At 36.7% G+C, this 23822-nt stretch overlaps 1 protein-coding gene across 1 annotated transcript; it reads left to right on the top strand.

Moving 5' to 3' along the window:
• The first annotated feature begins 5128 nt into the window (after nucleotides 1-5128).
• LOC129941745 (uncharacterized) lies at nucleotides 5129-5809 on the top strand. Its single transcript, XM_056050457.1, has one exon. The coding sequence runs from the start codon at nucleotides 5129-5131 to the stop codon at nucleotides 5807-5809; it is 681 nt and encodes a 226-aa protein (XP_055906432.1).
• The last annotated feature ends 18013 nt before the right edge of the window (nucleotides 5810-23822 follow it).

Genomic DNA, 23822 nt, shown 5'->3' with positions numbered 1-23822 from the left:
CCCATTCAAGATAGACTTCTTCCTTTCTTAAATCATGAAAATAGCAGCTTATCCATCAGGTCCGTCCACATTGATTTGTTTTCATCGGAAATGACGACCGCGACGGTTTGCCAAGCTAGGTGGTAACCTATATGATTTGTTGAAAATTTAAGGTGTCGGCGATTGCGTGCAACATTTTATAGTTGTTTTTCTTCATTTTTTGGTGTCGTTTATACTTTGAGTTGTGTATACCCAGCTTATGCTTTGATTTTACTAATGGAAGGTCTTGAAATTTAAGCAGCTAACGCCCACCTTTCCTGAAATAATGTGGCCTCTTCTTTTGGTTTTTTTTTCCATACCCTTCTAGGTCTTTGAAGTAGTTGTATACAACAATTGAATTTCTACTAATTTTGCTGGCTATTTAAATGGATGGTTTTGCCGAGATTCCGGTAAGCTCGAGTTTTTCCTATTTCCTCCTTAGTTAGATCTTTCCCTCTACCTATACTTCTTAATTCTATCAAAATAATACTCGTACTAAGCTCCCAAACAATCAGAGCATACTTTTATCTGATTTAAAGCAAGCTAATAGGTGAATTTAGATCTTGTTTCTAATCTTTCTGTGTAATCTTTTTCAGAAAAACCGCCATAAAACTTGTATTTATCATCTAAATCCTACATTATGTCCAATCCAACGTCAAATAATAAACAAAAAAAATCTTATCCCTACCCATGTGACACGAAGTGTACAAATACATGAAGAGCAAGGGTTTTTGTTGAATTGTACTTTTAACAACAATGGTTAACACACATTCAAAAATAGATAGTGTTTTCTCTGTTGCTAGTTCGTCACTGTAATACCAGTCGCTCTTTCAAGGCTTATGGGTCGGATAACAATGATTATCAAAACATAAATATTTCCGTTGACTCGGTACAAAATCCTTCCCTGTCTCCGCTGGGACAAAGTCATTGCTATGACCGACCGTCCAATATTACTGACTCACACATCACACATAACACGGCCCCACAGAAAAGAGTCAACGCGTTGATTCAAAAATGTGTCTCAAGGCGAGCGTCGATCTGCTCGTCAAAGCGTTGATAGCCTTTTTCGTTAACGATCACACCACGTGACACCCTTAACACACTGTGACGTCATTTTTATGCCAGAAAGTCAAAGCATTGACCGTCTAATAGGAGCTTAACGTATAAAAGATTTAAAATACAAAAATTCACTTTCTGGAAAACTATGCCAACAGATTCAAAGCTTTTACCTTTCAGTGAAAACGTCTTGGAATAAAATCAAGAAATAAGAATAAAAATCAGAGGGATATGTGAAGGTTATATTTAAAGAAAACCCAACTCACTAAAATTGCATAGGTACAAAACATATTTAAATTCAAGTCACTAATTATCAATACAGTTTTAAATTTTATTAATTTTGTAACTTGATTGTTTAAACTAAAGTTTGAGAAATTATTAAAGCTATTATTTTTTTCCACAAGAACTTGGTAAGTACTATGCTAGATGGTCACAAAGTACCACCTACCTAGCAACCAAGCAAATATGGCCAAGTATTGACTTAAAACGGTCAAAAAGCTTGTTATCACTGAGCAGACAAAGTATAAGCTCTACAATTGGAGTAATAACGGGACACTGCCTCATAGGAAGACATGCTCTGAGGCTAGGGGTCTACACAAATGACTTCTTTAGAAGCTGCATGGACGAGGAGGAAGAGGAAACGGTCCAACACCTTCTGTGTACATGTCCAGCACTCTCCATTAGAAAGAATTAATTCTCGGTAATCCCTTCTTCGAAAATACTAGTGAACTGGCAACGATTGACACAAACCGTCTCTCTAACTTTATTAAAAGTACAAAATGGTTTGTTTAAATTCATTACTCTCCCATGAGTAACCTCATTAGTGGTATCACAATGGACCCTTGAGGTCTACGTGTGTCTATGACATATGGACAGCCACTTAAACCTAACCTAACCTTGGTAAGTACTAAAAACTACAAACATCCATATGACATTAAAAGAAAAGAGAAAATATTAAGATATTAATTTGTTTTTAAGTTTTCTCAAGAACAAACTTATGCTGCCTTTAATATTTGATTTTCAAGAATGTCAAATTTTACTTTTTGGATTGTATTTATTTAACTTTTCTTAGAAAATTGAACATCTCAAAAACACGTTAATACTTTTCAATGAAAATTAAATTTTAAACATATTTTAAAAAGCTCTACAAAACTGCATACTTAAAATATTTTTTTAAAAAAATTGACATAAGAAATTAATTGCAAAGTGTTTGGAAGATTTTCGAAAACAAATTATTAAATCTAGTTTTTTTTTCTTGATTAATAAAATAAAAATTAAATTTTTGAAGAGAAATTTATTTTATTGGTACATTTTCAAATATTTTAAATTAAATATTTAAGTTATATTTGTAAACAGTCTTGGGGTACAGGAGCAAGTTCGTATCAAATAATACAATATCATATTCTTTGATATTTCGCTTGGACTTCTCAGAAAATTGTGTTATTAAGATGGTGGATAAGGGCCCATAATTGTAATAATAAAACAATGATGATATTTTTTAAATTGATATAAAATTGAATTTATTTTTAAGATAATTTTCTAAAGCATATGCACTAGTTACTTATTTAAGCCTCTTGGACATTAACATCATCAACTCGTTTACGTCACTCGAACGTTATTTTAACGGACTATGCTCCTTAAACTTTTTAACAGTAATACCCGCGCTTCTAGGAATGCCTATCAGTTTACCCATGAGCCCAACTTCAGCGGTACTATGAAGTACAGAGATTTATGTTTTAGCCGTACTACGCGAATGGGGAACGCTCTATATTACCCAGTCATTGCAATATTCAGAAATTTTAAATCAATGAACACCGACACCTCCTATCCAACCCTTTTTTCTTTTCCTAATTCTAAAACTGTGTCTTTGGCATATTAAAGGTATACAAAACCCTTTTATTGTTCGCTAATTAAAAAAAAAACCAAAAAAATGTTGCTACGGCTGGCTTAGACGTAGTCCAATCTGGAAGTTTTTGACGACTTTTTTAACATTATATATAGGAACTAACGCAGTAAATTCTGTCATCAAAGTGGTTAAACGTTTTGAGCTTATCGGCGTAGATCAATGATATCACATACATCATAGAAAACTAGTCCGTAACGTGAAACTATACAATTACCAAAAGTTGTGCCGGATTGTAAACTCCAAAACTCCTGCTTATCATGGTTGTTCATTTAAATTACATACGTTTAAAAGAAGTTTGGGCCAATTGTGACAGCAAGCCAGAAAGCAGACAGACAAAACAGTCTGTTGAACGCACGGAGCTACTCAACAACGGTCATCGAACGCCCCTAATAAAATGTACATGGGCCCATTTAAGACTTCCATAAAAAGTCAATCAAAAAATGTCAATAGAAACGTCGTGTGAAGTTCAAAGTAAATAAAACGTGTTGTGTTTAATTTTTAATTCTTTGAGTTTATTTTATACAATTTAAATAAATTAATTGCAAGGCTTTTTTAGCCGAAACATTGGTCCTCCGAGCTACAAAATAATATCGATATTTTTTATCAAATATTAGTAAAGTGTGTGCGAATCAAATTATTGTAGTGTTTCAACGAGGGATAACCTGCAAAACTTCATCAGGACTTGACGCCATTTTACAAAAACAAGTAAGTGATTTCCTTACTTTTTTATATTAAATTAATTATGGCAAGCAAACAATTAAGTGCAAAATACAAGCAACTTAAAAAAGACATCGACAATTTTGGTAAAAAAGGAAAAGCTATTAATGTGAATTATGTTCAAACCCGAATAAAATTATTGGATGAGTTGTGGGAATCTGTCTCTGCAATATATGAAGAGGTTATAAGTGCTGAAGATGAAGATTTGAAGAAGCAACCGAAGGCTGAAACCATGTATGAAAATTTTCGAGAAGAATACTGCGATTTTCAAACAAGGCTCCTGGATTCGCTGGCAATGCTGAGAAAATCACGGCCATAAATATGAGAAAGTATGGACGATTTGAAAGATCGTTATGATCACCCTCGCGTCCTTGGCAATATCCAGTTAAGTGCATTGTTCAATTTGCCATCACAGTCACAAGAGAGCTGGAGTCCATTAAAGATTTATTATACACTTCAACTCAAGCGATTCACAGTCTGGCAAATCTGAAAATAGAAGTAGAACATTTAGATCCAGTGCTAATCTTTCTTCTAGTGCGAAAGTTACCTGGCAAGATACAGCAAATGTGGGAAGAGAACCTGAACGAAAGAGAGAAACTAAAGCAGTTGCCGACTTTCAAGGAATTTACATCCTTCTTGGAGACAAGGTTCAGAACTCTAGAAGCGGTCGATCAGCAGCACTGTCAGGGTACATCCAACACGTCACGCAACTTTTCACATAAGCATTCGTTTGTAGCTCATGCTCACGCTGACACATCTGAGCTGTCTTGAAAAGTATGTCTGAAAAATAAACATGCGGTTAGAAAATGTCAATATTTTTTGAAAATGAGTATTACTGAGCGTATTCAGCTTATTAACAAATTGGGTTTATGTAGAAACTGTTTAGGGTACAATCATGCAACAGATAATTGTCGAAGTAGCCGTAGGTGTTACCATTGTCAACAACCACACCATACGCTATTACATGATAATAATACACCTTTGCAGCCAAGCCAACAAACTGCACGCTTACAGCAAAATCATAATATGTACATATGTAGATCTTTTCAGTCACTTTAACAACAATCGTCAAAAAGCAGTCAGCAGCAACGGGGTACCAGCCAAAATTTGCAAAATACCACTTTAAATGCACAAGCTCCATTCCAAGCCTCCAATAGACAACCGTCTACATCTACCAATGTAACCTCTCACCACTCTTAGTACGACAGTGCCACGAAAAATTCACAAGTTTTACGGGCAACTGCCCTTGTGAAAGTAAAGACTTCATTGGGAGAGTGGTTGACGCTGCGTGCATTGCTAGATACTAGATCTGAAGCGTTGTTTATTACGGAGTGTGCAGCCCAATTGCTACAACTCAAATTTCGAACAACTCATACTGGGGTTTCCGGGTTGGGTTTGGTCAGCAGTGGCACATGTTTAAGAGTAGTAGATATGACTTTTGCTTCGCAGCATTCCACTTTTGCAACAACAGGGCAAGCCTACATCTTAAAGTCACTGTCTGGGCATTTGCCGGCCCGGACCCTTCACGTTGAGAATTGGGCTCATCTCAACGATTATGTTCTAGACGATCCTGAATTCTACAGGTCGCCCAAAATTGATATTTTGCTTGGCAGTTATGTCTTAGCAGAACTTTTGTTTCGGGAACTGATTTCACCAACAGACAAGTCAATGCCAGTCATGCAGAAGACAACATTAGGATGGATCTTATTCGGAAAGGCCCCAATTGTATGGGAGTCAAGTCATCAGGTGAGAAGTTTCATCCAAACTGTAGATGTCGAAACCCAACTACGCGAATTTTGGGAATTAGAAGTGACGCCTTCTAAGCCATACCAAAGGTCGGAAGATATAGAACGTGAAAATCAGTTCATCGCCAACAATGAACGCACAGTTGATGGACGCTATCAAGTAGCATTGCCGATCAAAGGAAATGTTCGTCCGGTTTTCGGTGATTCTTACCAAGGAGCTTTACGGCGATTCAAAGGTTTAGAGCGACGTCTTGATGTAAATCTTGATGCACGAAAAATACATCCAATTGGGTCGTATGAGCGAAGTCGACATAAAAAGTTTGATAGAAAATCAGCATCACTTCCTGCCATATCATGCTGTCATTAAAGAGAGCAGTTCAACCACGAAACTGAGGGTGGTGTTTGACGCATCCTTCAAAACATCTAGTGGAGTCTCTTTAAACGATGCTATGTTAGTAGGTCCTGCACTTCAACAGAATATCTACGACATCATTCTTCGCTCTATTTCTTGCGATCCGAAAAATGCAGAAGTTAGCAGAGGATAATTCCAAAAATCAACTAGCAGCCAACATGATCCGTGAATAGATGCATGTCGACGATTTGATATCTGGTGGAAACACGATAAGGAGAATATTCAACAAACTAGATCAACATTAGAGACAGTTGGATTGCATCACAGAAATGGACTTTCAACTCTTACAAGTTTCTTTCGAGCATCCCAACAGGAGTACGGAAATCAACATTCTCAATGCCGTCAGAAGATTCGGAACGAGTTAAGACACTCGGTGTCCATTGGCTTCCTTCTGTTTCGCTTTCCAATCCGCAGCCGACAAAACGATTTATTCTATCCATGATAGCTCGGCTGTTTGATCCGATGGGTAAGATTGCTCCATGTATTGTGAAGGCGAAGATGTTCATGCAGCAATTGTGGGTGAAGAAAATGTCATGGGATGAACCATTGAATCGTCACTTCTTGAACAGTGGAATGCTTTCTACGAATACTTGCAATTATCAACAAGATTCAATTTCTAAGGTGGGTTCGAGCCATTGGTGACCTGCCTCGTTTGAAACTGCATGGTTTCAGTGACGCCTCGGAGAAGGCATACGGAGTAGCAGTGTATATACGAGTCGAAGATGATAAAGAAACGGCGGAAATGCATCTCCTTATCGCCAAGTCTTAAGTTGCTCCTGTACAGCCAGTGAGTCTTCCTCTTTTAGAACTTTGTGGTGCTGTTATGTTGGCCAAGCTTTTGAATCATGTCACTACAGTTTTCGGTAACAAAAACATTAAGCAATTCGCATGGACGGATTCAACTATTACGCTTTCTTGGATTCAAGCATCGCCAACCAAATGGGAGACATTTTTTCGCAATAGAGTCAGAGAGATACAACGGTTGACTCCAGTCAAAATATGGAAACACATCCCAACTCAACAAAATCCTGCAGATCTGGTTTCCAAAGGTGTTCTATCATAGGTTTTGTTGTATGGAAAGTTTTGAAAGATGTCTGGGGTTTTCAGCATCCTACACAGCCACAAATTCACGTGCATCACATTGAACAGGTTGCTCCTCATAGATGCTCTGAAATGAACAAATTAGTACGTATTTCTGCTATAATCTTACGTTTCATAAATAATTAAAGGAAATACATACCCAACTGGAAAAATGGATCGATTTCACCAAAGTAACTTCATGATGCAGCCAAAACATTAGCAAAATTAGCTCAGCTTGAAATGTTACCTGACGGTATTTTAAAGTCCAGAGGCATGGCATCTCTACACCCTTTCGTAGATCCTGATAGAGTTTTTCGTGTTGGTGGAAGATTTAAGAATGCTAACTTGCCGTATTATCAACATAATCCAATCATTTTGGTTCCAAATCAACATTTAACCAAACTCATTCTTCAGGAGGCACATGAAAAAGTTAGGCATTCAATGGATGATGAGTTATCTACGGCAAAGATATTGGATTTTTCAAACCAAATGAGCAGAAAAACACTATCTCCATAGATGCATCTGTTATCCTATAGGACTAAGCAAGCTTATCAACTAATGGGAGAGTTACCATCGCCCGGAGTGACTGCTTCTAGACCATTTTCCCATACGGTGCACGAAAACACTCCATCATACGGTCCAGACTTTTCCTCTGACTATTTCGTATCAAAAATTTATTTGCTACAGAAATGTTTTAAAATTAAACAAAAATACCATTTTAGTTTTATTTATATTTATTTCTTACAGAAATTTGTTAAGAATAAATAAAACACCCTTTACTTTTAAAACAGAACGAGAGCCTTTGGTTTTATTTTGCATTGAATACCAATCAAACGATTAGGTTTATATAAAATCCAAAACAATAAACTCAGACCACAATAATCAACCGGATCCTGCCCTATTCACCCCAGCTGCCGTTTGAGTGCAATAAATTTATCTTATGAACTCCCTTATTGTTTACCACCATTACAGTTCTTCTGGACATTACAAAGGACACCGCATTTGATAGGTTCATATATACCCACAGCTATACACATAGAAAAGCAAAAAATATTCGTCCTTGCCGCTAATTTCTTAACTTCTTATCCATTAATTATTTCCCTTTTAATCGAATTAAATTCGCATTTTTTCAATCCAAGGGTGTTCTTTTTTACAGTTTTGTTTTTGTTATTAATTTTTTTGTTCTGGTATTTGCCTTAAGGGTGGACTCATCGAATCACAGTCGATCAGAGAACCTTTTTTTTAAGTGAACGCAAAAGGTAATTACAATCTAGGACATTTGCATTTTCTTTCGATTGTCCTTTTTTTAAATAGGTATAGAATAGCAATCGAAGAGGCTTTTCCATAAGAGGTTTTGGTATAAATTTTCCTGTTTCTTCTTCATTAGATACTTAATATGCCTATCTTATACCTAGAAGCCTGTGGCTGATGATGTGAAAAGAAAGGAAAGGGTGTGTGTGTGTTTGTGCATTGTGGGCCTGATGTAAATATTTTTCCTTTTTGCGAATTACCTACTTCTTGTTCGTTTTCTTCTTCTGCCGCTGCTGCTGTTTCTTCGTCTAGTTTTATTTATGCTTCGCTTTGTTTTTTTTTACTTCGCAAGGGACACCGCCATTCATCCATCTTTGCACTGGTTGCCCAATGCTGGTCTAGAGCAAATAGCAAAATGGTAAGGGTTGGCTCAGAGCTCGGTGTTCGGATGCGGAGTGGAGCGGAGCGGAGCGGAGCGGATCGGATCGGTTTGCTGGGATTCTTCTCTCTGGTTTTCTTCCATTATTTCCATGAACATGGGAGTTAGTACTTACCCTTCATTTTGTTAGCAACCAAACGTACCTCGTTTTGCCATTACTCTCCTTTGGATCTATAGCGGTGGCGGTGGTAGTGGTGGTGGTGATGGTGATGGTGATGGCGGGCGAGGCTATGGTATTTTCCATTGCTATTATAGGTACTGCTTCTCCTGCCTCAATTCGATACTGCTGCTGCTGCTACTGCTACTGCTGCTGCTCTACCATCAGGATTTAACTCTCTCTCTCTCGACCGCCATCATACCACTTGAAATTTATTTCGCACACCACCAATTCAGGGTCGGTGGCAATAAATCAAGGCTGCAGCAGCACAGAACATCCCGGGCATAAAGTGTAGCAAGTTTTTCGCGCGAGCTGCTGTTTTGTGACTAACTGTGTGTCTACCCTAGGAAGATAGATGGAAATACACTAAACGAACATTCACACGCACTCATAGAACATTTTAGTCGACTCTCTAGCTAGCATAGTGTTCCAATGTGGTAAGGGTAGTAGATATATCACTGAGCGAGTCAAACTGCTGCCACACTGGTACCCACGGCTGCTGCTACTGCTATTGCTACTTCTGGTGTTGCTCTTGTTGCTATACGAGTATACTGATGTTGCTGCTACACTTCTCCTATACTATATAGTTACTACACACTGTTTTGCTTGCTTCAATTTTTAGTGCTTATAATATAGTTTATGTGGGAGTATGGGAGTTTGGAGTAATTCAATAGCAACCCATCTCCATCATGTTTTGGAAAATCCACCCTTATCAGAAAATACCTATAGCATGTGTAGTTGTAGTTTGCTGACTATGATAGTCTTTTGTAATACCTTCGAAATGAGTATAGACAATGTTTTTTTTTTAATATTAGCTGGGAAAAAATGAAACATGGTATTAATGGCTATTACATGCTGAAAACTATGATATCTAGACAATTTTAAACATAATCAGAAGAAATATATAAAATTCGTAATTTTATGTTTGTAAAGTTAGAAGAAAACGTTATGTAAAGCTCATTTTATATTTAATGAACAGTTCAAAAGAATTAAAATTTGAAATAAAGGTGAAATCCAAGTAAAGAATAAAGGGTGTCTTTTAATTAAATCACAAAATTTTGAAGAAAGGTTTTGGAAACTGATAAATTAATATTATATTATGATGCATTGTAAAATCGATGGACCGGGCAAACGCAAACTAAAAGACTGCGATATATACTACGGCGAATGCTACCGAGAACAAAGACAGCGTCTATTTGGGTGTGGATTTGTTGTTTGAACTAAGCTCAGGCAAAAAGTCTTGAGTTTCAACAGAGTGAGCGAGCGCATCACGACAATCCGCATCAAGGCTAAATTCGCCAACCTAAGTTTAACATGCGCGCATGCCCCAACAGAGGAGAAAGATGAAGACACCAAAGACATATTCTTCGACCTCTTGGACAAGACAGATGAGCAGTGCCCTGGCTATGACATTTAAAATGTCTTGGAGATTTGAATGCCAAGCTAGGAAGAGAAGACATCTTTAGTGGCATAATCGGGAGATACAGCCTGCACGTCACCACCTCCGACAACGGATTCGGGTTGGTCGATTTCGCTGCGGGCGAGACGTTCTGGTAGCTAGTACTAAATCTCCTGATTAATCAACCGTCAACCAGATTGACCTCAATGCGATCGAAGCACGCACTTCTCCAGTATACAGGATATCCGAACATTCCGAGTGACCAACATTGACTACGGCTACGGATATCCCGATCCAAGCCAAAACAAGAAAGTATTGTGAGAAGATTCGACTTTAGACGGCTACAATCGCAAGAGAATGCCATGTCCTTTTCCGATCGAGTCTCTAATAACCTCTTAATGATTCCTATGCTGGCTGAATTATGCATTGAAAACCAGTGGCAACATTGACTTGCAGCCATCAGAGATGCCGCCTCTGAAGTGCTAGGTTTTACACTTCCACTACAGCGATACCTCTGATTTGACGACGAATGCTGGCAAGCGCACGCAGCGAAACAAGAGGCATACAAAACGGCGCTGCACAAAAGGACTAGAGCTGCTCGCGAGCTCTACGAGCAGAAGAGGAGGGAGGAAAACCGGCTTCTTATACGAAAAAAAGAGAGCATGAGAAGCGCGAGATCGAGGAGATAGAGGAATGTCACAACTGGAATGAGGTTCGTAAATTTTACCAAAAGGTAAGAAAAACCTCCCAGGGGTACCAGCCACTAACCGAAGCCTGTAAAGACGATCAGGGAAACATCGTAGTAGAACCACAGTCGATGCTGAGCATATGGAAAGATCACTTCTCCAAATTATATAACGGCGATGACGAACCGAATTCCGCTGTAAGGGAGATAGAACCACTCAACCTCGGCAACGCAGATCAACAATTCCGCCCACCCGACCTTGACGAAGTGAAGATAGCTATATCTAAACTTAAGTCAAACAAAGCTGCTGGAGCTGACAGCATCACCGCCGAACTATTCAAAGCAGCAGGCGATGACTTGGTAGGGAGCATGCACCAACTCATCTTCAAAATATGGTCGGAAGAAAGCATGCCCGATGAGTGGAATCTCAGCATAGTGTGCCCGATACATAAGAAAGGAGACCCTCTAAACTGCGCCAACTACAGAGGCATCAGTCTCCTTAACATTGCGTATAAGATCCTCTCTGCCGTATTATGTGAACGTCTGAAGCCATTCGTCAACAACCTGATAGGTCCTTATAAGTGTGGCTTCAGATCAGGAAAGTCCACTAACGACCAAATATTCACACTACGGCAGATCTTGGAAAAACCCAGGAGCTTCAAATTGATACCCACCATCTCTTTATCGATTTTAAAGCCGCGTATGACAGCATCTATAGGGAAGAGCTCTTCCGAGCAATGTCTAGTTTTGGCATCCCTGTCAAACTTATCCGTTTGTGCAGAATGACGATGGAGAATGCACGCTGCTCTATCAAGGTAGGAAAAGATCTCACCGATGCATTTGATGTAAAAAAAGTTTTAGACAAAGCGATGCACTGTCAAGTGACTTCTTCAATATCGATCTGGGAAGAATTGTGCAAAACTCAACCGTCAACACTAGAGGCACAATCTTCCAAAGGTCCATCCAATTACTCGGATATGCAGATGATATTGACATAATTGGAAGATCAAAGCGTGATGTCAGTGGAGCGTTTTGAGCATTGCGACGGAAGCGAAGAAGATGGGTTTAGTGGTCAATGAGGGCAAGACCAAGTATATGCTGTCATCAAAAAAGGACACTGAACGACGACGTCTTGGACAAAACGTCACCATGGACAGCTATAACTTTGAGGTAGTTAAGGACTTTGTCTACGTAGGCACCGCTATTAATGCAGACAACGACACTAGCGCTGAAATCAAACGAAGAATAACTCTTGCAAATCGCTGCTTCTTTGGACTTAGAAGGCAATTGAGAAGTAAAGTCCTCTCTCGAGCATGTAAAATCACCATCTATAAGACACTCATCATCCCGGTTCTCATTTATGGCGCTGAGGCCTGGACCCTGTCAAAGAAAGATGAGAGCGTCTTAGGATGCTTCGAGAAAAAAATTCTTCGGGTGATTTTTGGTCCCGTACGCATAGATGGAGAATGGAGGAGAAGATATAACTACGAACTGTACGGGCTGTACATCGAGACTGAGCTAGTTAAAAGAATTAAACGGCTTAGATGGCTAGGTCATGTAGAGTGAATGGACATCAACGCTCCAGCCCGGAAGGTCTTAGAATCCAATCCCGAGGGACGGCGCAGTAGAGGAAGACCGCGACTCAGGTGGCGCACCCAGGTGGGAGAGGACCTCAACCAACTTGGCGTTTGAAACTAGAGACAGCTAGCTAGGGACCAAGCTGGCTGGAGACTCATGTTGGTTGAGGCCCAGGTCCGCCCTGACTGAAGCGCCACCTTAAGTAAGTAAGTATTGTAAAATTTATGAGCTTAAAGCGAATTTGGGCATCAATTACTTATCTCCTAAATTTCGTATTTCTTTATTAACTAATAATAATTTTTGAAATCAATATTTGTCTTTGTTTTATAGATACTTGAGTCGATAAACGTTTTTATAAGTTTTTAGTTACTTTTGTAGGCCTACGATTTTAAAAAAATGTTGCCACAACACAAACAAATGTTTACCAATTTTTGGTAGAATTTATAGCCTTAAATTGTTTTAAGATACTTTTTTTAAGATTATTCTAAAAATGTTAAATACTGTTAAAAACAATATTTTTATATGATTAAATAACTTCGAAGCTATTATTCTTAATTTTTGCAAGATATTTGATTGGAATACATTTTTGGCGCAGCTATTTTTTGAAGTATTTATTTTTTGTAAAGAAAATACCGTTTCGGTTTTAACAAAAATAATTATTTTGGAAGTAATTTAATTTTTGGTTACTTTTTGACTTTTTTATTTAAATTGGTAAAGTAAAAAAAAAACACTATTAAACTTTTTTGAAAGTCCTTTCTGCATCTTTCGTATTATTATCTGTTAAATTAAATTTAATTGAACTCGATATCTCTTATGTTTCTTCAGAAATGGCCGTAGAAAAATCATACAACGAACGTTACGTGTGTATACACAAAGATATCTCTCGAACTACTTTTGATGAACCATGAAACGTCGATAGGAATGCCCAAATTTATTAATTCGGTAAATCGTAAGTATTACCATAACTCTTCATACCGAAAGTTAAAAACACTACATTGTTCTCAACTCATTTTGTCAAACTTAAAATATTTTGGGTTTCGAAATTGCAATACGATATGTTTTTAAACGGAACTTTATAGAAACAAAAATTTTCATTTCTTTCTTTTTTCTTTGAGCTACTTCTTAATCTTAATAACTAAGACGACAAGATGAACTCTTTCAAGACCGAAACCGTGTGTCAAATGTGGAAACGTCTTAAACTACGCTTGGGTACATCACTAAAAGATCAAAAAGAGGCTGAGATGCGACCCACTCTGATAACTTCCCATCCCGTCTGTCGATTTGTTTTGCTTAAAAATTTGTAGGTTTTCGTTTTGGGTTAAAAAAGTTTTCAGTTAAATTATTCTTTAAAAGTTCAAAATTAATAACAATATTTTGCATGTCAAATAGTCTTATTTCAAATCTAGTTTTGTTAATAAGATTTTAAGTCGAAAACTAATTTTTACAAATTTTAGTAGCATTTCTTAAAAGTTTTTATTTCTTATATAAAGAAATACAAAATAGACGAACGAAGACGAATTTGCGTAATATTTTTTATAGATTATACTTTAAAAAAAATTATTAAATATCTAAAACAATATTTTATGTTAGATAAAATAAGTTTGCCAATATTTTGAATTTTTGAAAAAGCTGTTTGAGATGAAAGTTCATTTTTACCAAGTTTTAAAAATGTTGACAGTAATATTTTTTTAAAGATAAAATTAGTTTAAAACCAATATCTCAAAGTTTTTAAAAGATATTTAAGTCGAAAATCAATTTTTACCAGTTTGTAGTAATTATTTTTAAAGTTTTATTTTTTATAAGAAAACTGTCAATTTTATATGCATTTTTCCGGAAGCTGAAAACAATATTTTTTATAAGTTTAAATTAGTTGAAAGCATAATATCAAATTTTTGGAAAGATATTTTAGCCGAAAATCAAATTTTACCAACTTTTTAATATTATAATTTTGAGGCTTTACAGTACAGGGGGACCTCAAATATTTTATATACCGAATACGAAACTATTTATTTAACTGTTAACTTTTCATGACCAGAATTACTCTTGGAGATTCCTTAATTCCTCGCTGAACGTAAAAAAATTGAACTCGTGTTTTTAATCAATCATGACATGACATTACGATGGTAGAAAAGTCAAAAAAAGTATTCGATTCCATCCGTCTGTTTGTCCTGGCCCCTATATTACAAACCATTGTTTCGATTGAGTTCAAATTGGGAAATTATAATTTTAAGCCGTAAGGCGTTTTTTTTTATTTTTTTTAATACAAAAATTTGTTTTTTTTTTAACTTAAAGGATTTTTTTTAACCTTTATTAATTTGGCTTCTTTCTACAAAAAAAAACATATTTCGGTATTGATCCAGAAGAGTACCCTTCATAAAACCGTTATTTTGTTAAAGTTTTCTGAAAAATATATATATTTTTTTATTTTAAAAAATATGTTGATTTTGATTTACAAAACTCGATATCTCAGAAAGGGGTCACCATGAAAAGAATTTTAAAATTTTACATGTAAAAATCAATTAAAAAAACGCCGGACTATTGATTTTACAAACAAAAAATTAAGTTAATCTATGTTTTTGGAGAAATAAAATGGCATTTGAATTTTTGAGAAGAACTTAACATTTTTAAATCTTAAAATATAATAAATATTTTTAAAGAGACATTTTGGAAGACATTATAAAGTTCTAGCGACCCATTCATGAATTTATTTCTTTCAAAATTGATTTTTTGTTGAATACAAAAACTTTTAACATCTTAAAAAATTAAATAAATCTACTTTTTGAAGTGAATTTGCTTGGGATGCTCTAGAACTAAGATTTTAACACGAATTTCAATAAAATGTATGTCCCAAGAACAGCTAGACTCACAATTTTGTTAATCTAATCGCTAATTGAAAAACAAAATTAACTTTTCATATCTATGATATAAATGCTTCGAATCTCGTGATATTCAAAGTGAAAAGAGTTTCTGAAACGTGTAATTTGTGAGTGCCACACAAATGTTTTTTCCCAACTTTTAGTGAAATTATGTACTTAAATGGAGCTTTTTCCTAAAATTCAACAGCCAAACGTTTTTCTTTCCAGAATTTTTAAGTTTTGTGGATTCCATTAATATCAAAATAATTTCTAGCATCTACGAGTAAGAAGATTGATAGCGATAGCAATAATAGACTTTGGAAAATTTAATTAGAAAAAACTATACGTCAAACAATTCCGAAATATCTTCATATCAGATCCTCTCTCATTTTCTGGGTTTTTGAATTTATGTGTCGTTCTTCGCATTAATAGAAAAATAAATGGAAACAAGAAAACTACTCGTATATATTAATGTTGAAAAAAGCTATGTTTCAAAACAATTTCTTATATTTCTGCGGGTAATGCAAAAAACCATTTAAACTGTTTTAGCTCTTGAATATGACATATTTAGAAAACTGCTGGAATCTTTTAATGCTTTTATATGTAGGGAGTCGTCCAAATTAAAAAGTAACACCATCATTTGCTAAACAACAGTCTTCTAAAATAATTTTATAAAAAAATTGTCACTTAAGCTCTTGAAATGTGTTAATGTAAGGTTAAGATGCACATTATGGTAAAATAAATTTATCAGCCTCCTTTACAGAACATTGAAGAACATTTGTGAGTAGAAATGCATCTATAAATTAAATGTGACCCCCCCCCCTGATTAAAAGTCTGGATCCGCCTTTTAACCTGTTGAACTCGGATGTAATAATAAAACTGCTACAGTAATGCTGATAGATTTTTCTATTCTAAAAGACTTCACAGATTCAAAATCAAAATGGTTGGTAGGTACATACGAGTAATGTTGAATTTTAATCAACAAACTATAACAATGCCCCAGAAAAGATCAAAACAGATTAAACATGACACGATGCAGTGTCAGTTGTTTAATTGAATCCCTTTCTTTATTTAAATTATAGGTAAGCATTATCTTTCTCTCTCTCTCTCTCTATGGTTCCTTCATATCCAGAGACAATGTTTTTCGGGACTTATTTGTAGAGATACAACAAAATTACAGACTGGGTGCATAAAATGTCTTTTCCTCTCCAATGTTTTATTTTTGTCTCGGTTGAAAAGGCTCTCGGATTCTTTAAAACTATTCAACCAAATTCACTGCAATGCATCTATAGCAGTAACTTTCAGCACTTAAAAAGAAAAAACAATATCGCCTCCTGAATCCAACCACTCGAGCATCCTATTCACATGTAAATTCACTCAGCCGACCTCTGTTCCGTTTTTTAACGAATTATTATTGTTGCACAATGAAAAAGGACACTCTGTGTCCTTTGTTGTAACGCTGGCTTGGCTGGCTGCGCTGTACTCTGCTGTGACATCAGGACAGGATACAGTGCCAGAAAGAGAGACAAAGACTTAAAAATGGAATCATATTTTAATAATAATAATTATTATTATTGTTTAATGTGAAAAATATGCGCAGTGAATTATTTTGTGAATAAATCTTTCTGCGGTTTTCACACTCGCATTTCATCGTTTGGTTGAGGTTGAGTGCACGCTATAGAATCGCGTTTTGAGTGTACGTCGTCGTCGTCGTCGATTGCTGGGTTTGTCGGTTGGTCGGGTGAGAATGGTATATGGAGGGATATAATATGTGTGTGAACAGGAGATAGGCTCAGTATCAGAACCAGGGACACGGAGAGGTCATATGTATATTACGAGAGCCAACAAGCATTCAAACAAAAAAAACATCCTACCGCTTCAAAAGCTAGTCGTGCATATTTTAACGCAATTACGTATTTTTGTTCGTTTGCCTTTTTTCGTATCCTTGTATTACTATATAGGCATGGATTCTATATGTATAGATCCTGGCAGAAGGGTTCGATAATGTAGGAAGTCGAACCAACATGGAGGGTGGTATGGTTGTCGAATTTTCAATATATACATACCTACATAGAAAGATAGGAACGTAGTTAGGTATATGACACACGACCCATCAAAAGGGGTGGTTTGTTGGAAAGAGTTTAATATGCCCTTCGTATGCGTACCTATACTGAAAGTAATATTATATTGGGTGCGAAAAAGATTGTAAATTAAATCTATCACCTAAATAAGTGTAAAAATGTGCTTATACTCGCAGTAAGTTGCAATCGTTGGTATATTGTGAAGGTAAAGGTATGATAGAAATACATAAATGAGTTGTGTTAATAGGGTTAAAAAATGATATATTTCATCATATTTCTTTTTTTTTAAATCAATTACCAAAGGGAAAAGGTATGTATGGTATATAAATATATCTTTTAGATTTATTGCCTGACATCAAATCAGTTGGAATTCAAAACATATCACAATGTATAAATTTGGTAGAATTGAAATTTAGAGTAAGTTTTCGTTGTAAGTAGTTTTAAACTAAATTGAATCAAACAGTTTTGTATTTTTTAATTTTCCCAACAATCCCAAAATCAAAACATGTTGAAGTTGACAAATTATGTAACAGGGTTAACATATCCCTTTTTGTTTTATTATTATATTATTATATACTCTTTATCGTCTATTTTTTGAGTCTTCTAGTCAAATGCATTTCGAACAGTTGGACCTTTTATTTACAAAGATATCTTCTAAATAAAACAATTTGCTGGGTAAAATTAACTAAAAAAAATCTAATGCGATGAAAAGTTAGCTGGTATGAGCGTAAGAGCGTAGAAATACTGTACTTAAAAGTACTTACTTACTTACTTAAGGTGGCGCTACAGTCCTGTGTGAACTAGGGCCTCAGCCAACAAACTTCTCAATCTAGCTCGGTCCCTAGCTAGATGTCTCCAGTTTCGCGCTCCAAATTAAAGATCGAAACTGGAGACATCCGCACCCACAAGAAAGCTCTACTGCGCTGTCCTTTGGGTGCGGATTTGAAGATTTTCCGGGCCGGAGCATTGGTTTCCATGCGCTCTACGTGACCCAGCCATCTAAGTCGTTGGACTTTTACCCAGCTCGTCGTTCCATCTCCTCCTCGACTCCCCTTCGATGCATACGGGACCGTAGATCACACGAAGAACTTTTCTCTCGAAGCGACCCAAGGTGCTTTCATCCGCTTTTGTCATGGTCCATGCTTCTGCACCGTATAGCAGGACGGGGATGATAAGCGTCTTATATAGCAACACTTTGGTCACTCGAGAGAGGACTTTACCACTCAATTGCTTTCTTAGTCCAAAGATACAGCGGTTAGCAAGAGTTATTCTGCGTTTGATCTCAGCGCTGGTGTTATTTTATGCGTTTACAGCGGAGCCTAGGTAAACGAAGTACCTACTTGACTACCTCAAAGTTACGTCTGTCGATTGTGACATTTTGGCCAAGACGTCGGTGTTGTATGTCCTTTCTATAGACGACAGCGCATGTACTTTATTTTGCCCTCATTAAAGAGGTTTAACCCACTTTTGCCGCCTCTGCCTCAATACTCACAAAAGCCCCATTGACATCACGCTGAGTTTTTCTGATTATGTCAATGTCATCAGCATATGCCAGTAATTGGACAGATTTTTGAAAGATAGTGCCTCTAGTGTTGACGTGTGAGCTCTGCACTATTCTTTCAAGCACGATGTTAAAAAAATCGCATGACAGTGCATTACCTTGTCTAAAACATCGAATCACCTTGTTTTTTAACATCGAAAGGTTCTGTTAGGTTGTTTCCAACCTTTATGGAGCAGCGTGAATTCTCCATGGTCATCCTGCACATACGGAAGAGTTTGGCAGGAATGCCAAAACTAGACATGGCTCTATACAGCTCGTCCCTGTAGATGTCGTCATATGCGGCCTTGAAATCGATGAAAAGATGGTGAGCGTCGATGTGTTCTTAGGTTTTTTCCAGGATCTGCCGTAATGTGAATATTTGATCAACTGTGGACTTTGCTGGTCTAAAACCACACTGATAAGTACCTATCAGGTCGTTGACGATGGGCTTTAGACGTTGACATATTACGTCAGAGAAGATTTTATAGGCGATGTTAAGTAGACTGATTCCTCTATAGTTGGTGCAGTTTAGAGGGTCTCCTTTTTTCAGGATCGGGCAAACAATACTGAGGTTCCATTCATCGGGCATGCTTTTTTCCATACATATCTTACAGATAAGTTGGTGCATGCTCCTAACCAACTTATCTCCAGCTGCTTTAAAGAGATCGGCATTCAAGCCATCCGCTGCAGCTGCTATATTAGACTTCAACTTAGATATGGCAATCTTTACTTCGTCTAAGTCGGGAGGACGGGATTTTTGGCTTTCTTCGTCTATATTAAATGGATTATCCTGCCTGACAGTGGAATTCAGTTCTTCGTGGCCGTTATTCAGTCTGCAGAAGTAGTTATTCCATATCCTCAGCATTGACTGCTGTTCCAATATGATGTTTCCACTTTCGTCTTTGTAGCCTTCGGTTCTAGGTTTATGTACCTGTGAATTTCGTTTCAACTGTTCATAAAACTTTCGAACCTCATTCCTGCTTTTAAACCTCTCAACATCTTCGACCGCACGCTTGTCATGCCCTCTCTTTTTCCTTCTAAGAAGACGGCGTTCCTCTCAGCCTTCTGCTCATAGAGCTCACGAGCAGCTCTCGTCCTTTTATGCAGCGCCGCATTGCGTGCCTGTTGTTAAGCTACATTTGCCTGCCGACATTCCTCATCAAACCAGGGGTTCCTTGATGGTGGCTGTTTGAAACCCAGCACATCAGAGGCGGCTTCTCTGATTGCATCTTGGCAATGTTGACACTGGTTTTCGATACATTGTGTTGGCGGCAGAGAACTTCGAGAGAGGTTACTTGTAACTCGGTCGGAAAAAGGATTTGGCGATCTCTGGCGATTGTAGCCGTTCGACGTTGTACCTTCACCCAGCACCTCCCTGTTTTGCCTTGGGTCTGGAAATCCGAAGTGCTACCGTGGCTACAACGAGGTAGTGGTCCGAGTCGATGTTAGCTCCTCGGAAAGTTCGTACATCAATAATGCTGGAAGCGTGTCTGCCGTCGATCGCAATATGGTCAATCTGGTTGACGGTAGATTGATCTGGAGAAGTCCAAATTCCTTTGTTGATGTTGAGGTGTGGAAAACGCGTACTGGCTACCATGACGTCTCGCCCCGCAGCAAAATCTATGAGCCTGAATCCATTGTCGGAAGTGTTGTCGTGCAGGCTGTTCTTCCCGATTATTCCACCAAAGATGTCTTCCCTTCCTAACTTGGCATTAAAATCGCCCAGGACTATTTTAATATCGTAGCTAGGGAACTGCTCATATGTTTTGTCTAGCAGCTCGAAGAACATATCTTTGGTGTTGTCGTCTTTCTCTTCTGTGGGGGCGTGCGCGCATATCAGGCTAATGTTGCCGAATTTAGCCTTGATGCGTATGGTCATGAGGCGCTCATTGATGCACCTATAGCTCAAGACTTCTTGCCTAAGTCTGGCTCCAATGACGAAGCCGCATCCAAATAAGCGCTGTTGGTTTTCGTGGTAGCAGTCACCATAGTAAATATCGCAGTTTTTCATCCTCTTTTTGACCGGCCCATCCCATCGTATTTCCTGGATGGCGGTGATATCTGCTTTATATCGTTCTACGGCCTCCGCTAATTCTTCAGCTGCACGTGGTCTGTTAAGGACCTAACATTCCACGTGCATATCCGAAGTTCGTTGTTGGTTGTCAACAGTAAATCCGTTTTTATCCGAGGCATGTTGGTGCTTCGCAACTATGAAGGCTTTTACGTGGCCAGGAAGTCACCCCGACGCACAACCCCCAACCTGGAGGGCCAGATCCTAAGTATAACTCCAAGGATTGGGAGCCGGATAAAACCACTCCTTACAGGCCTGGGCTCCGAATAAGTCGAAGAAGCCCTATAAGGTGTTCACTAAGTAGTTCAACCTTACTGGAACTGTAGACGCAACCATTGATTCCATCTCTGGAATTCCTCCGCTGCGGTATGAATAAGGAGAGTTGCCTTAGTTTAAACACCTCTCCCTACCTCTCTAGTTTGCTGCTCCCAACAACTTTCCACTGGGGATGGAACCCAATCTCCAGTTGAGGTACTATAGGCACCCGATGTTCAGGGAGGTGAGAGTAGGAGTTGATAGACAGAGGTTGGTTTTGAGAAAAACCTGTGGACGCTTGTGCCCTCTTGAATGCACATGTCTACCATTTGAACATCCCCATCCTCATCACTTTCTGCGGTTCATTTATATCTGTCAACTAATAATTTTGTTTTACTTAATTTTCTTAAACAGAAAAGTGAACAATTTTAATTTTTCAGTCCATTTACAACATTGTCACCTGCAGAATTTTGAGATACAGAGTTTCGACATGCAGAATTTTGACTTATAGTATTTTGACATACAATTGTTTAAATACGGTATTAATATACATACAGTATTTTGATCTTAACAAGAAAAATTATCTATTTTTATCTATTATTAATTAAAGGTGTGATGCGACCCAAACTGATAAATTTCTTTGACAAAGTACTGATAACAATATTTTACGTGAGATAAATACTTTGAAATAAATGTTATTCTTTATTCTTGAGTCGGAAACTATTTCTTATCTGTTTTTGAAAGTTTTCCTGTTTTGATAAAAAAGTAATCACATTTTTCTATAAAAATGTTCAACAATAATTTTCATATGATAAAATAAACACATTTTTAGCAATTTTAGTTGCAGTTTTTGAAAGTTTTTATTTTTTACTGGCGGACACGGCCACGCGTTGCTATTGCTGCTAAAGTTTTTTGTCATATCACATTGTTGAAAACTATTTAAGGGGAGACATTAGACAGGGGCACTATCATGCTTTTTTACGTGGATGCCATTTGTAAAAAAACATGGTGACCTTCTTGACTGATTTGTTACTACCGTTTCCCCTAATTACAATGAAATTATTATTTAAAAACGAAAACAGAAACTTTAAAGATGTTATACAAATTTGCTGGTTTGGGATTTAAAGGGGAAAGACTTTGAACACAATTGATAAAAAATGTATTATTATTTGTATTCAAGTTAACAAATGAGTATATTAAAAAGTTCAAAAATAAAGTAAATAACATGTGACAATTTAACTCATAAATGAGGTATACAGGACTTTTAGTTTAAAATCTTCTAACAATAATATTTATTATTTTGAATTATAAATACTTTCAATTTCAATTTAATTAAGAACTTATCAATGCACAAAATTCTCGGTTATCCTGTCTTTCTCTAACGCAAATAGGTTCGACGGTACAAATGGTTTGGTAGAAGGGTACGGTAGAATCTGACAGTATCATTGGAATACATTTCAAAATTACCAATTTTCCGGATAAAACCACCACAATGGCTTAAAAATATTGTTATTGGTTCGATAAGAAATTTTGAGAAAAATTGAAGTGAAAGCTAAACGAAAAAAATACTAAAATTTGGTAAAAATGTACTTTGACTCAAATATCTTTTTAAAAATTAAAGATATTGGTTTCAAAATTATTTTATTTCACATAAAATATTGTTTTTGACATTTTTGACAGTTAGTTTTTTCGTAAGGAAATAAAATCTACAAAAAAAAAGTACGCAAATGCTACTAAAATTTATAAAAATTGATTTTTGACTAAAAATCTCGTTAGCAAAAATTGATTTTAAAATGAAACTATATTTCAGGATTATGCAAAATACTTTTGGACATTTTTAAACTTTTGAGAACAATTTAACGGACAACTTTTTGAACAAAACACGAAAACCTACATACTTTTTAAGCAATACTTATCGACAGACGGGATGAGAATTTATCAGTCTGGATCGCATCCCAACGTTTTTGTTGTTTTTATATTGCACCAGAAGTATTTTACATTTAAGTCGGTACTAACCATGTAGTTCCTATAATAACAAGAGCTTTTTCATAATAAGTTTTAATGTTTTCGTTCGCTTAAGGTGTTACTTGTTTATCAAATATTCCAAAGAATTATTTTTTAAAAGGTAAACTACAGTAGAAGTTTAACTTGCGCCTTGAAGTTAATAGCCTACTGACCAAATATTAAAAAATATACAATCCAAAAACATAAATCATCTTAATCTTTTAATAGCTATTTTAAGTAGATTTCTCATTTTTGAACAGAAAAAAAGTCTTGTTTTTGTTGTACCTATAAAGCATGTGAAGATGTTTTGTATATCTTTTGGTATGTATGAATTTTTGTATTTTTTGGTGAACCAAACCCATCGTTCTTATCTCGCATATTTCCGTCACGCTACCTAATCTAATGAAGGTATAAATAACCACCCCCCGGTCCCACCATATCAAAGTCCCCATTGGCATTCTATAAAAATGATAAATTCGTGTTGTGTTGTAGCGAGTTGTGGTGTATGGCTATCACATTACACATATATATACACATTGTGCTTCAGCTGATGCGTAATGCACGCATAAAGTA

The sequence above is a fragment of the Eupeodes corollae genome, chromosome 1 (genome assembly GCF_945859685.1).
Source record: "Eupeodes corollae chromosome 1, idEupCoro1.1, whole genome shotgun sequence".
NCBI lineage: Eukaryota > Metazoa > Arthropoda > Insecta > Diptera > Syrphidae > Eupeodes > Eupeodes corollae.
This window is presented reverse-complemented; position numbering and strand designations above follow the sequence as displayed.

What these genes read in the sequence shown, in the direction of transcription:
- LOC129941745 (XM_056050457.1), top strand. Translation starts at nt 5,129, where the DNA reads ATGACTTTTGCTTCGCAGCATTCCACTTTTGCAACAACAGGGCAAGCC.